Raw genomic sequence first — 16,143 nt, 5'->3', positions numbered from 1 at the left:
CAAATTAATCGGATTGGCTGGTGGATTCAGAAATTAAAATTGTATTTAACGATTCAGTTTTTGGGATATGAATAGAAAAATGGAACCCACTTGTAGCCTAATTTTACCAGCCTTTGGTTGGGAGCAATTACTTTTTCTTTAATCGTTGATCCTGCATCTTTATATATACAATTGTGTTGTAGGTATGAAGTCTGATGGACGACTTAACTTAATGACCTTTAGGGCAATGAAGATTACCTTCAGTAAATGTGCACTTATGTAACAAAACGTTCTACCACCCCTGGTGCTACATTAAAACAATTACCTTCAGGGCAATAAAGATAGTAACAAAATGTGACCGTCCAGCAACATTAACAATTACAACACACAGATAATGAAAAACAGTCATTTTATTTTATTTTAAAAAGTCAAATTGTTATAAGGGTAAAGAAGAAAAAAAAAATATTAACTTTAGAAGCTGGCACGGTATGTTACAGGAGCTGTGAAGAGCAATTGCAGTTCATTTTAAGGGCCACTGCCACCAGCACCTTTGCAGATAAAACTGGCAAAGCTCTATCAAAAGTGAAAGACAGGAGCTGAAGTCTGGCATAAACTAGAGAGCCGTCAGCATAATTGGCAGAAATGCAAAATGAGGTTAAGAAAAAGAGTGGCAGAGCTCCAGGATATTATGGCAATAAATGGCATTTTATTATCAACCGGCAAACAAGTGTCTCACTCACTACCAGAAAAAGATGGCTATGAAATATGCCAGCAGACTGGCAAAATGTAAAGGGAACCATCTTTACAAAGAATCCCCTTTTGATACATATAAAAACAGGAGGAGGCTCGATTAGTTTAGCTAATTGTGGCGTTGTGTCCTGCCTCACATCAACGGGCAGTATTCATGGTGAAAAATGTCTTAATATGAACAGGATGTAAAGGCCCTTACATTACAGTACGCCTAGACATTATAGTTTAAGGGGAGGTAGAATAGAAAGAAAAAAGGGGGGAGGGGGGGAAAGAAACTAAGACAAGCACTTTTGTAACAAAACATTCTACCACTCGTGGCGCTACATTAAATCTAAACCAAAGAGAACCAATGAGACGAGCGGTGGTCGGCTCGAGTTCCTCAGTCTGCTTCCTCCTCCTCAGACTCGTCGGACTCTAGGAAACACAAGACATGCACAGGTCAGCTTCATGCACAAGGACCTTCCTGCTCCTCTCAGACACGTAGACCATTTTCAAACATCCCGTGGACTTCAAACGTCTGGGGGTGCAAGAGTTTAGAAAATGTACACCTCTAACTCCTAAAACACAATTCACGTGTGATTTCTATGATACTGTAAGGCTCAGTTTAAATTACATGAGTAATGATGTCATCAAGTGACAAATCCGGGAGGTGTTGCATATAGTGAATAATGGAACAATTTCTAGGACACCGTGACCGTACCGACTTTACTGGGACGTGATTCAGAGCTGTAAGCCATACATTTAAATGAAACGAGGATTAAAAAAGAAAAAAAAGAGGACAGGACAGTTCAATTGAAGATTTGGGTTGGTGTTTAGTCAGTGTGACGCATGCTGATAAGAGGACTGACTTGAGACCAGTTTAATGAAGATTTGGGTTGGTGTTTAGTGTGACGCATGGTGATAAGAGGACTTATCATACTCATAGCCAAGCTCAGGGACCTGGGCTTGGGCTATGACCTCTGCCAGTGGGTCTTGGACTTCCTGACTGGCAGACCCCAGGTGGTGAGAGCAGGCAACTGCACCTCCTCATCCATCACCCTCAACATAGGGGCCCCCCAGGGCTGTGTTCTGAGTCCCCTCCTCTACTCCCTGTACACACACGACTGTGTGGCTCAGCGGAGTAGCAATACAATCGTCAAATTTGCTGACGACACAGTGGTGGTGGGCCTGATCTCTGCCAACGACGAGAGGGCCTACCTGGAAGAGGTCAAGGCCCTGGCGGGATGGTGCCAGGAAAACAGCCTCTCCCTGAACGTCAGCAAAACAAAGGAGATGATTGTGGACTTCAGGAGGTCGGGGGTCAAGGACTACAGCCCCCTCAGCATCGACGGGGCACCGGTTGAGAGAGTCAACAGCTTTAAGTACCTCGGAGCCTACATATCCGAGGACTTGACATGGACCACACACATTAACAGTGTTGTGAAGAAGGCACGACAACGCCTCTACTTCCTCAGGCGCCTAAGGAAGTTCCAAGTCAGCCAGAAGATCCTTAAGAACTTCTACTCATGTACAATAGAGAGCATCTTGACCGGCAACATCACCTCCTGGTTTGGGAATAGCACTGCACAAGACCAAAGCAGACTACAAAGAGTGACACGTTCAGCCGAACGCACAATTGGAGGGGGGCTCCCCACCCTCCAGAACATTTACTACAAGCGTTGCAAGGGCAAGGCTAAGAGAATCATTAAAGACTCCAGTCACCCGAACAACTGCCTCTTTGAACTGCTGCGGTCAGGCAAGCGATACAGGAGTCTCAAGGCGAGCACAGAAAGACTCAGAAGAAGCTTCTATCCCCAGGCCATCAGGCTGCTAAACGAACAATGAATGAACACTACACAACAACAACCACCAAACGCACATAGCACACACATCCACACGCACACACTCACTTTAAACAAACACACTGTAGCACCCACTCCACACACTTATAGCACACACCCACTTTAAACAAACACACTGTAGCACCCACTCCCCACACTTTATATTTATGGATGAAGGATTGCACTACAACTCGTACACCTTACTGTAAATTGTACCTAAAATTGTACCTCATCCCATTTCTGCTTTGCACTAGATAGTACTGTACATTAGTACACTGCATAGTATTGTGTATTGTATATTATATGGTAACTCAGAACATTGTACATATGTCTATACCGAACACTGTGACCTCATTTTCTTCTTCTAAATTCATGCTATATTATGTTATTATGTTATTTGATACTATCTTGTCTAGCACAGTCTCTGGAGCGTAACAGTAAGAAGCATTTTGTATGAAAGTATTCTGTACTTCTGTATGACAACTATTAAAGAACTTGAACTTGAACTTGAACTGACTTGAGACCAGTTTAACTGGTGAACTTCTATGGTCATAAGTCCACTAGACTATTTGTGCACACAATAGAGATATCTATGCATCTATCGACATGCCCCAGGAACTTCCCTCATTGATTCTCCACACTTCTCTGGACTTTCAGTAAACTGGCTCTAAGACCAACTCCCTCCCACCTCTTAGTGACATTGAACTCAATTGACCATAATCACAGGGCTGCCATTTTGCTCTTATGTCATGCTCAGGTTGGGACTCCATACTTTTCTCAGACCACAATCTCTCAACTGGAATAACCCCATGTCAAGCCCCGCCCTCGGAGCATGATATAAGAGCAAAATGTCCAGCGTGTGAATATGGCCAATGGGTGACGTTCCACAAAATATTCTCTGTTCAACAAGTTCAACCGAGAGCTCACCTTCCTCCGCGTTCTTCAGCCACTCGACAAACTTTTTCATCTGTTCGAGGAAAACACTCTTTCCTTTGGCAACGTGGGCCGTGGGCTCGGCGTACCACTTCAGGATCGCTTCCTCACTCAGGACGTCAGCTAGGAAAACAGAAAAACAACATTCAAACCACCGCCAGCAGCACAGATGCCTTGGCAGGTGCTTGTGAGTCACACAACAGGTTGATCGGTCATCGATCAAGACAGAATTTCAGCTATAATCTCTTTATCCATCTGGGATAATTCACTAATAAACCCACATATTCAAGTTTCAAGTTTCTTTAATAGTTGTCATACAGAAGTACAGAATACTTTTGTACAAAATGCTTCTTACTGTTGCGCTCCAGAGACTGTGCAAGACAAGATAAGTATGAAATAAAAACATAGTAAAATTAGAAGTAAAAAAAAAAGGAGGTCACAGTGTTCAGTTTAGACATATGTACAATGTTCGATGCAGAATAGACGTAGTTACCATACAATATACAATACTGTGCAGTGTACTAATATACAATACTATATAGTGCAAGGCAGAAATGGAGAAATGGGACGAGGTGCAATTTAGGTACAATTCACAGTAGGTGTACGAGTTGTAGTGCAAATCCTTTATCAATAAATATAAAGTGTAAGTGTGTTTGTGTGATCTAAAGTGTGGAGAGTGGGTGCTGCAGTGTGTTGTTTGTTTGAGTGAGTGTGTGCGTGTGGGTGTGTGTGCTGTGTGCATTTGATGGTTGTTGCATAGTGATTATTGTTCGTTTAGCGATTATTGTTCGTTTAGCAGCCTGATGGCCTGGGGATAGAAGCTTCTTCTGAGTCTTTCTGTGCTCGCCTTAAGACTCCGGTATCGCTTGCCTGACCGCAGCAGTTGTTCGGGTGGCTCGAGTCCTTAATAATTCTCTTAGCCTTCCCCTTGCACCGCTTGTTGTAAATGTTCTGGAGGGTGGGAAGCCCCCCTCCAATTGTGCGTTCGGCTGAACGTGTCACTCTTTGTAGTCTGCTACGGTCTTGTGCAGTGCTATTCCCAAACCAGGAGGTGATGTTGCCGGTCAGGATGCTCTCTATTGTACATGAGTAGAAGTTCCTAAGGATCTTCTGACTGACTTGGAACTTCCTTAGGCGCCTGAGGAAGTAGAGGCGTTGTCGTGCCTTCTTCACAACACTGTCAATGTGTGTGGTCCATGTCAAGTCCTCGGATATGTGGGCTCCGAGGTATATTCCGAGATATTATCTCTCCATCAAATCAACTTCTTGAAAAACAGTACAAGCTCAGGATGTCGTCTACAGGTATCATCAGCAAGTTGAATTTACTTTAAGACCTTTTAAAAAGGGAGCAATTCACCAAAAAATTATGCTGGTTTTACAGACCCCCCTACAACCCTGCAAGCAACAATACCAGCAGCCATTGTACCGTTCGGAACGGGCTCGCTTTCTGAACGGCCACACACCGAACGGGGACTGCACTAGTATTCAGAATAGGGAATGCAAGCGATGACTGCAATTGACACTCATTCATTCATTGAGCGCCAATCACGAGTATAGTGGGGTTAACTCGCCATCGCTTGAGCGCCAGACCCGAGTATAGTCGGGTTTTAATCGTTATTTATTTTATTAGCGATATCCATTCATTTTCATCCATCCAACTTGATGTTATCGTTGGGAATGGGTCTGAGCTCGCAAAAGGGCAAATACCGCCGCCTATCGTCTGCCGGATGGTATTGCACATCATTGGATTCCCTCTGGCTGGGGCTGTGCATAAAAAAAAAAGTCCGGTCCAGGTTTTCCTTCTCGGGCATGCAGTATCGCTATGACACATTAACTGGGGACAATCTGAGCAGCGTGGATTATGTGTTTTGGATATATAACGTTGGATCAATAAACGCAATCAATATTTGGAATTCGATTATTTCTTTTGCATTACATCAGATACAAGGTAAGAACATTATATATAAATTTGATCGTTGATCTGATATGTATTTCTACGCGATCGACGCTGTATCTGTCTGTATGTGTGGCTGTTTTCTGTTGGGTGGGAGGAGGGGGGGGGAGCGGCGTGCCGGTCTGAACAACATTGCATGTGTGCACGATGAAGGACAATAATGATGATCTAGCGTTGATTTCAGGAAGATTCGATAATCAGCCGAAAAATGTCACCGTGTTTTGTGTATTCCACTAAAGGGCTATTATCGCGTCTTTCTCTGGAATTACCAGAAATCACCAAAACTATACTCTTATTCAAAACGGTATTAAACAGAAATGTACGGATGAAAAAACAATCAGTTTTGTACATGTTGACTGCAAGCAACTCACTGATAAATCGACGTGTATTAGACCCATAGCCATAATTTAAGATATATTTTAAGCACTTGCAAATCTCCCACTCCTCCCATTGATTAAAGTGGTGGCGCTCTACCGCCCTCAAGCGGTAGCGTCCAATGAGTTAACCATTGTGAAACAAACTCTGAAATGCAGGAGATTAACCCTTTCACTACCACACTACAGACAGTTAATTTTTCACTACAGGCGGTTAACCTTCTGTAGTGTGGTAGTGAAAGGATTAACAGGAGAACTTACTATTATCGGGAGAGCTCTCAGCTGGGGGGTTTGCAGCTGAGCTAACTAGTTAGCTACATACAGATGCAACAGCCAATCTCCTGAGAGTGGACAGTGGACATGAAGGACAAAGTTTGGGATCACGAATGACAAAAACCAAAAACTAACGTGATAACGAGGCAATCACCGATTTCACCCAAGATGGTGTTAATTTTGGACCCTGCTTATATCATTCAATAAATACATATTTAAGACTATTTAATGCTTTTTAACCTCTTAAGCCGGCTCGGCCTGGCATGGGGTGGAGATTTATTTATAGCCAAGAGTAAAGACCCTAACCCTATCGAAACAGCAGTCAAAGTGTATATTTTAAGCACTACATTTGTTTAGCAATGATTTTAAGTGTTAGTGTAATCAGGGTTCCCACGCTTGCCTTGAAATTTTTTTCCATACTACCTCCTGATTTTCCAGGTACCATATTAAGTAGGGATGCACGATAATTATCGGGACGATATCAGCAATTATGACGTCATACCGATAAACTCGATAACGTTATTAATAGCTCCGATAATTTAATATATTTTTTGGTAAAAAAAAATGCTGTGTGGGTGAATTGGAATGAAGTGCGTTTGTTTTGACTAAAGGCTCCTCCCGTTTTGTCAGTACTGTGCTACGACTGACAGCGTGTGGTTTAGGAACAGGGCGTTTTACACAAATCCAGCGATCCCTTACTTGGCTGTGACGTAGCCACGCAAGTTAACACTTTGACTGCCATGAAACGTCTTTTCACGTCATTGCTGGCCATGCTCAAGTTGCCGGGGGACGCTGTACAGCGTCCTTATATCAATATTTCAAAAATCTGCGATCGGATTCATATGTCCCCTCCGCTGGCCTGAGATCCACCAGCAGGACCCACTGAGCTCTCTGGCGGTTCAGGAGCGCCATCTGGTGGCCGATCGGCACAATCGCCAAACAGGATGTTGAATAGAGGTTGTCCTAGACGACCGTAGTACTTCCGGCGCTCGCTATAGGTCCCGCGACTCTGGCTCGTCACACTACACAGTGATCGATTGCCAATAACTCGATAAACAACATGATTTGGACGTATATACCATTATACAAGCTGGAGATGGACCGGGTAAATTTACATCCCATAATGATAAGATTTCAACTCGACGATGATCGCCCAACGGCGCGCGGAGACTGGGGTGAGTTTCAGCGTGTAACGTTACCGTCTTCGATACTAACTGCTATTATCAACATTTGACCCACATTAGATGATTGGTATAACGCTGCCCACGGAATTATAAACGCCCCCTAGCCCATCCGGTAAACATCAGATGACGTGTAGTAACTTCTAGAAGTACGTCTAGTTGGAATTTTTTATATCACGCTGATTGCCATAAAACTGTATTGCATCATCAATATAATGCATTTGGGGCTATAGATCACGTTCTGGAGAAAGCTGCAGAAAGAGATGAAAACATACTTATACATTAGACCATACTTTACTATGAATATGTGAATGAAAAAGTTTAACGTTGCTACACAATGAACAATACATATAGGACTTTGAATGGGCCCTAATAATGGCAATGTAGCAATAGAATTTAAAAAGTTATAGCCATGCAAAGAAGGGGTACTTCTCCATAGACAAATAGAGCCGGCAACCTATGGTATATCATTAATTTAACCCAAGGCAACCAAAGTGTTAACAACAAAGATGGCCGCGTCGGTACTCGGAGTTTCAGAGTAAAAAGATCGCTTGCTATTTGTAATAAATGCAATGCAGACGTTCCAGAAGGAGGGAAAAGGGCAACAACTTGCAATACATCCAGCCCGACGGGTCATCTGCGGCATCACCACCGCCACGACGGACAGACAGACCGGCGCATGCAGTTCAGCGTCGCGGAGATCCAGCAGCTTGTCGATGTGCTAATAGCCTCAGCAAGCTAACGTTAGCTGGCTCCAGCAGCTTGTCGATCTGCTGGAGCCAGCTAACGTTAGGTTGCTGAGGCTATTAGCACATCGACAAGCTGCTGGATCTCCCGAATGCTAACGTTAGCTTGACTGGTTGCTGGCTAACTAATGAAGCTACTCGTCCCGGGAGATAACGGCGTTGCCTGGCTGGTTGTTGGCTAACTAATGTAGCTACTCGTCCCGTGAGATAACGCCGCTGCCTGGCTGGTTGCCCTTCTGTCAAACTTCTTTAATTTAGCAAACGATGCTAATGATGGTGATGCCGCAGGTGACCCGTTGTGGTGGTGATGTGTCCACTCAAAGCCTCTTTATCAAGGCTCCGCTTTGAAAAAAGAAGAACAAAAAGCTTTGAGCGTCTTAGGTTGGATGCACCACAAGCTGTTGACGGATTGTGAATTTTCATTTGGAAAAATAAATATGGTCACTTTATCAGTCAAAACTGTTGTCTTGGCTTTTGTTTCTGTTGTCTGGTTAGGTCACATTTAAGTTGGTGTTAAGTTATTGTCCTGGGAAGTCTTTTTATGTATTATTATTGTATTGTGATATGTTTTGTTTCATGTTAAAAAAAAAATGTTTGATCAAAAAAATATATACATTAAAAATGTTTTATAATACAATAAATATCGGTTATCGATATCGGTTATCGGCTTGAGGAGCATACATTTATCGGTATCGGTGTCAAAAAAGCAATATCGTGCATCCCTAATATTAAGTGATGATCTATAGCAGCGGTTCCCAAACTTTTTTGGCCGTGCACCCCCTGTCACCTCCCGACCTAGCTGACGCACCCCCCAATGGGTTTCCGATGCACCGAAGGGAAATTCTTGGCCGAAAATGATTAATATAAATATATACCGTAATTCCTCTAATAGTAACCGGGTCTCAAATACAAGCCGGGTCTCTATTAACTCTTTCAGTGCCACTCACGAGATTTCTCATGTTTTTTTATAGGTGGTTGCTAGCCACTCACGAGATTTCTCTGATTTTTTTTTTTTTGCGATCTGAAAAATTATTGCATCACCCGAGCCTACCCGAGTATTGCCGAGCTGCGCCGGTGATCACTGTGGAAAAAAGCGCCCCCTGTCGTCTCCCAGATGACATAAGTGATTTTGGAATGGACTCAATGAAAATGAAATGGGGAAAAAAATCCGGTACTCCACATTTTCCAGTTCACTGATCCAGCCGGGGTTACTAGAGTTCATTCTGGAGCCTCAGATCTCCGCGGATCATGGAGAACCACTGTGTCGCGTTGGATCCATACACGTATCGATTTTTTCGAATGGTGATCAGGAATTGGAATATACCAGTTGGATACCATCTGATGTCAGGTAAGGACTCTATGTTATCAGTGGTAGGATAATCAGAGTAATTTTGATGAAGTTATAAGCTGTTTTGTGAAATCTCTTCTTTCGTTTTCACTGTAAAAGTCCGAGAGGAAATCAACAAGGCGATTGTCCGCGCGCGGCCGTAATGTGCGTGCGTGCACGTATAATATTGATCATCTAGCGTTTATTTGAAAACGATTCATAAAAAGGCCGACGAATATCAACGTTGTGGAATATTCCACTAAAAGACGATTTTCATAGAATGCTCCAGAATGAGTTGTTTTTTATATCAAAACGGGGGCTTTTCTAACTGCTCTGAAACGGCAACGACGCGATAAAAAAACAATCTGCCTTCACAGCACTGTCTGGAACATAGTCTTTGATAATGCGATGGGCAGATTAGACACATAGCCATAATTTAAAACATAGATTAGGCGATATTAACGTTAACATTGGCGCGGATGGTGGTATTCAAGCGGTAAAATGGAAAACCAGGCATGGCATTTAAAGAGTTAATGGCCGGGTGCGCTCTTGAGCTAAGCAATTATAAGGCGGCCTCCTAATACAAGCCGGGTTACTAATATACTGAGCTGCATACTGAGCTAGTTACTTGATTTCACTTTGAAAACGTTGAAATGACCAGTGACCACCTGTAATTGCACTGTTTACTATTTCATACAGTACTTGGTTTCAATAAATGAACCCAGTACATTTGACTGGGTTCAAACTGACACAAAATGTTGATTTATTCATTATGATCAGTTTGAAAATTTGAAATATAGGCCTCCCTCTTATACAGGCCTCCTCCTAATACAAGCCTGGTACCCGCTACAGTTGAAACAAATACAAGCCGGGGTTACTATTAGAGGAATTACGGTATATAATGTATTTCTTTTTTTTCAGCTACCCGATTATGGCGAAAGACATGATTATGGCAAAACTTTACTTAAATAATATTTTATGGGCCCATAAAACATTTATTCAGCACTTTTGAATGCATACATTAATTCCAGACTGACTGCTGAAAGATTGCACTGCTTACTAACTAACGTTGATAAACCCAGGTTTACCACACAGTTAAAACACAGCTACTTACATTTGAGGATAAACTTGCATAAGAAGTTTCACTCAAGTTTCACTGTAGATGCCAAGGCTCCCTTGGCTCACCAAGTTGCCTGCATCAAATTCCAACATACCATATAGGATGCCAAGAGCATGCTCTACAACATGGGATCATCCATTTCTATCTGCAGTAAAAGCTGTTCACATGTAAAGGGTTTTTATAAACTCATGTTAATTCTGTGCTCAAGTTAAATTTTATTACACATCATCCAATAAGATTTTCCAGGACAACCGTTTCTATTTCCATGTAATTGGTCACTTTTGCTCAGTTTCCATGCCTTTCCATACCTGGAAAATGAAAAAAATGAATCCCATGTTTTCCAGGTACCGTGGGAACCCTGGTAATATGAGCTTATACAAATCTCCATGCATATCATCGGAAATCTGAGGATTTAGACGAGAGGACAGGATGCAGTCATGAAATCGTTGTAGTCCTAAAGAGACTAGGGGTGTAACAATGCATCGATCCTAGGGGTGTAAAGGTACACGTATCTGTACCGAACCGCCGAACAAATACAACGGTATGTTAACCACTAACAACCGCCCACCGGGGGGTGTTTTTTTCACAATCTAATATATTTTTCTCTTTTTTTAACAAATCAATTATTAATTTCAATATAGAATATTCGTTGACAGCCCTACAAGTACAATTAGTTACTGCACACTACATCACCCCTGAGTGGAACATGGAAAGCCAGACTTTCCCCCACTGTACCGAAAACCCGTACCAAACCTCGACTTCAAAACAGATAGGGGTGTAACGATGCATCGATTAATCAAAATGCATCGATTCTAATGTGACGATGCAACTGCATCGATTTGAAAATGTTAGGTTCGATTATAATCTAAATGAATCTAAATAAAAAATGTAAAAGAAGTGTGTATTGTTTTTATTGACCTATAGTCCATTCATGCTGAGTGAATCAGTTCACCCAGTCACATTTGTGTATTCAACATTCTTTTGGGGAATTAACAGATAGAAAACGAATCGAAGTCAAATGAAGAGATTTCATGATGCATTGAATTGTTGCCTGAATAATCGTAATCGAAATTAATCGTTGTGAGGTCGCATCGTTACACCCCTAAAAACCGAGGTACATACCGAACTGTGGTTTTTGTGTACCGTTACACCCCTAATCGATCCTAAGGTGACGATTAAACTGCATCAATTTGAAAATGTTCGAATCGATTAGAGTCACAATTTTAATGTGTGCGTGTAAGCAGTTTGGCCAAAATAAAATACGTAATTTGACAACGTTCTGAATGAAAAGTTGACGGCCATTTTGTATTTTCAAGCTGAATTTCTGCGCCACACGCATTACAAAAAACGCTGTGGAATACTCATTTTCCGTAGGATTTTTATAAACTTTGGACCTGTACTACCGGTACATAAGACTTCAGGCTATGGAACAGTTATATTTTCCAGCTCCTACCTCTCAGCTGGAACTTAAAAACGGGCATCTGGCAACCACTAAAACAGACATGCGAGTACACAAAATATTTACTTCAGTGTGTTGTTACTCTTATTTCATTAGCACTCAAAGTGATTTTTCTTTATTGTTTAAGAAAAGGGAAAGGTGGTTTTAGACAACTACAGTACTACTACTGTACTCTAACTGTAAAGAGTAAAACTCTTGAATGTTTCTGTACTGGAGGTGTACAGTATTTCAATCCCTGAAAGGATTATTTTTCTAGAAGAGCAACACTAGCCAAAACATAGGCATTGTATGCATAAAAGGGGCGAAAGCTAAAGTTAAGTGACTGTTACTTTTGTAGCAGTAGTTCAATGCCTTTTTTGTTAGGCCTAGTTGTTGGCTACAACTTTGCCACAGTAGGCATTAATCACTTAATACATCAAATGTCTGAAATCTAAAATCTGGCACTTTCTGGGAATAAAATAGCCTAGAAAAATAACGTGTCTCAATCTGGTAAAAAGTTGTGGTACTAAATCCAGATTGAAATTGGAAAGAGGAGATTTGGCCCGATCCATAGATGTATGACTTGGCCATAATAAGGTAATTTATAGGCCTGATATTCTATATTCATATTGCATGTGTCCGGAATCTCCGGATGGCAAAATTCAATACTGCATCTACAGAAAACCCTGTAAATCATCTGCCCTTTGTTCATCGGCTTAGATCTTTAGTACACTTGATACCAAGGAGGTGCTTTTGGTCAATGCTAGCAGGGTGTTATTCACTGTCAAAGATGGAGGAAAAGAAACGAATAATAATAATTTATATTCTCCTTTGGTTAATTACAATTTACTCAAGCTATATTTCGGACACTGGGAATACATTCCCTGTGGCCCCTAGATACCAAGAACATGCAAATGGACCTTGTAGAAGTGGAGCAATCTTCCATTTACTTATGTATTTTTAGGCGGATTTTCATAAAATAGGGCTAGGGCTCAAGAGGTTACCGGTATTCACATTTGTCGTCTCAGACATTGTTGCCAGCTAGTGGAACTTCTTTTGATATAAAAAAAAAAAATCACCAATATCTTCTATATTCCAACATAGTTGTGTGATGGAGCAACATGACGACTTGACAAAAAAAACACTTTACCTTTGTACAGCAACACCACAATCTTCTGGAAGGCCTTCATGAAGTGGATGTTGTCATAGCAGTAGTCCTGGATCTTCAGGAGGAGGGTGACTTCAGACTGGCCCTGGGAGGTGAACGCCTTCAACAGAGGACTGTATTGCTGAGGATGGAGACCCAAAGAAGAGGGTTGCATATGAGTTTAGAGTCCCAAGGGCCGGCGACGCTGTTCTGTTGTCTGTCAGTCTACGTCTGTTTTGATTTTCTATTTAATTTAATTTCTCAATGGAGGAGTGTCCACTTGTTGGGACAGGGCTGATGATGCGTCCGTCTCTGCCAGATTTGTATCCCGTTGTCACGGGGCATGAAAGGTTCAGAGAGGTTGACCTTTTTAGGACCCGACGGATACATCACTGTCCCGCTATGTTAGCCAAGCCGCAGATTCTGCGAACGCATGATTAGCCTATGGACAGCAATACCTTACGTGTGTTCTCTCTCCCGTTTTGTGATGGATCAGTGTGGCCGCTCCCTCATGGCAAAAATGCTCATTCATGACGGAGACGGGCACAGCGGGCACTCATCTAAACTGGTCTGTAGGAAGAAGGGCAGATCAAACGCATACAGAGGGTGGAGAAACTGGCGTGTGTGTCTACGTGAAAAGCACCAACTGCAGATGCAGCACAGTATGATCTGTGAAAATAAACTGATAATGCTCATCCCTACAAAGAGATTAAAGTTGCTGAAAAGGTGTCCTTGTGTAAAGAAATCCTTAATTTACTTGCTAGTCACACGATTCCGTCAACTAGATCAATCGGTCTTCGATTTTAAAATCGGCAAACCCGTTAACCACTTACCGTCTTCTCCAAATGAAGGCCATAATGTAGAGGAACCTCTTTAAAATCAAATGCTTTTTTAAAGACCAAAGCATATTTGTGAGTATTATTGCGATACCAGATATGTGCTTAGAATCTTCAGGACATAAAACTCATTTGACAGGGAAGGGGGATTGGCAAAGAGGAGGGCAACCCTAACGGTATTACAAGTGCTCCGTTTTCTTGGTAACATACATTAACTTCTAGGAGCACATGCTACAAATGTGTAGGGGGCATGCAGTACACATGCTACTTCTACCCACAGGCGGTCAGGATTATGAAAAGACTGAGCCCCCGCCCACATAAAGCTTCGATTTGGACAATGGACTTTTAGACAGATTATTTTATATGCATATACATGCTGCTCTGGAAACAGTATTTTTTTCTTTTTTTTATGTATGGAAGTACACAACTAAATCTTGAATATACTAAACAGGTAGAACTGTAGCAACCTGCTCAAAGCTTTCCTCTTCAAACCATGTGTAGATCTCTTCGCACATGGAAAAACATTTAATAAAATAATGACCATTCCTCCATTCCACCCATGAGTACAAAGACGAGGCGGAATGGAGTTACACCAGGAAAAGAAAAAGGAAAAGAAGCCTTGAGATTTCACTGGCGAGTGAGGATCCTGGCGAGTTGTGTACTCTCTCTCTCTCTCTCAAGAGGCTGATGGCCCTGCGGTCAAGTGTTGGGGCAGATGGGGGCCTCTCTAGGTCTACAATAATAGTCATGCAGTAATGTTCGGTATAACCGCCATATTGAATAAATAAATATATATTTTTGCCTAGGCTACATGTAATGATATTTTCAGATGGTGCTAGATGTGTAGCCTAATACAAATTTTTTTTGGACACAGCTAAACTGAATCTTTTGCCCAAATGTTGGTAGAGTTGGATCAACTACTAGACATTTTAGAAGAAAAAAAAATGTAATATTCTGATAATGTCAAACTGTAATTACAGAGAGCACTACGGAGCCCACAACCTCTCACCTTCAAGTGTTTGATGGCTTGTTCAGTGACCAGCTCCTCTTTCTTGTTCCACTCCACAGTGCTCATCACACTGGTCCAGATGATTCCGATCAGTGTCTGCTCAAGGATGGCACTCTTCTTCATTTCTTCCCTGACGTAGGCAATGATCTGAGGACACCAAAGACATGGGTAAAGTAGGCAAGTTGCTTGCAAAGCATGCACTGTCTTTTTCTGGCCATGTCAAAATATACAGATATATAAACACACGTACAGACTAGAGCTCGACCGATACTGGATTCTTTGGGCCGATGCCGATAAGAGTAAAAAAGATTCCCACAGCTATATCGGCTAGGGGTGGAACGGTACGCATTCAAACCGTGTACCGAACAATACACACATGCCCCAAACCGCGGAGGTCGTACCGAACGGTACGCATTCAAACCATACACCGTTTGGTACGACCTCCTCGGTTCGGGGCATGTGTGTATTGTTTGGTTATATAACGTTAGCCTCGAGCTAGGCTAATGTTACGTTAGCTACGAGCTAACTAACTTTAGCCGCAAGCTAACCAATGTTAGCCGCAAGCTAACTGTGGAAATGCTGCGTCTCTACTTTCCGTAGCTCCATTTCTGCAGACCACTCTCTGATTGGTTGAGCGAAGCCCCTCTCTGATTGGTTTAGCTCGTCACGCGGTAAAAGGCGGATGTAATGTTATCATATCAAGATAAAAAGAAATTTACTACCAGATTCGCGTATAACGTTATTTCGCGGTTTATTCATAACGTTATGCACATTTCACAACACAGCCAGCCGTCAGAAACTGTACATCGTAACGTTATATAACATAATGTTATGTTATTTCGCGGTTTATTCACATAACGTTATTTCACGTGACAAGTTCAACACAGCCCAGCTGTCAGAAACTGTACATTGAGGGGGTTTGAATCACTGTTTAGCATTTACACTCCCCACTTACTGTAACTGTACCATGACGCACTCCCCACTTACTGTAACTGTACCATGTTCTACATATAACCTCATCTCATGCACCTTGTTGTGTGATCCTGTTTATTTTTCCTCATTATTATATTCAGAGTTAATTATATTGTTTACACTGTCTTTCTTCTATTATAACCCTGCCCATTTGATGTTCCCAAATCATATTCAGAAAGTATCAGAGATTCTATTGACCAAGGAATTAGTTATTAGTAAGACACAACATTTCCGTAGCAATCCGAAGTGACATTGAATGAATGAAAACTAAAAATTAATATAAA

General features: G+C 41.9%; 1 protein-coding gene across 1 annotated transcript in view; it reads right to left on the bottom strand.

The window, feature by feature from the left end:
* Positions 1–371: 371 nt before the first annotated feature.
* Positions 372–16,143, bottom strand: part of LOC311228530 (eIF5-mimic protein 2-A-like) — a 35,032-nt gene continuing 19,260 nt past the window's right edge. The window contains exons 9-12 of the mRNA XM_084314430.1: positions 14,888–15,034; positions 13,046–13,184; positions 3,477–3,605; positions 372–1,143 (exon numbers count right to left, since the gene is read on the bottom strand). Coding sequence (XP_084170556.1) covers positions 1,109–1,143; positions 3,477–3,605; positions 13,046–13,184; positions 14,888–15,034 — 450 coding nt within the window. The 3' untranslated portion in view covers positions 372–1,108. The remainder of the gene's footprint in view (positions 1,144–3,476; positions 3,606–13,045; positions 13,185–14,887; positions 15,035–16,143) is intronic.

The sequence above is a fragment of the Notolepis coatsorum genome (genome assembly GCF_963971535.1).
Source record: "Notolepis coatsorum genome assembly, chromosome: 5".
NCBI lineage: Eukaryota > Metazoa > Chordata > Actinopteri > Aulopiformes > Paralepididae > Notolepis > Notolepis coatsorum.
Note: the sequence above shows the minus strand (reverse complement) of the source record. Positions and strands in the feature narration are given on the sequence as shown.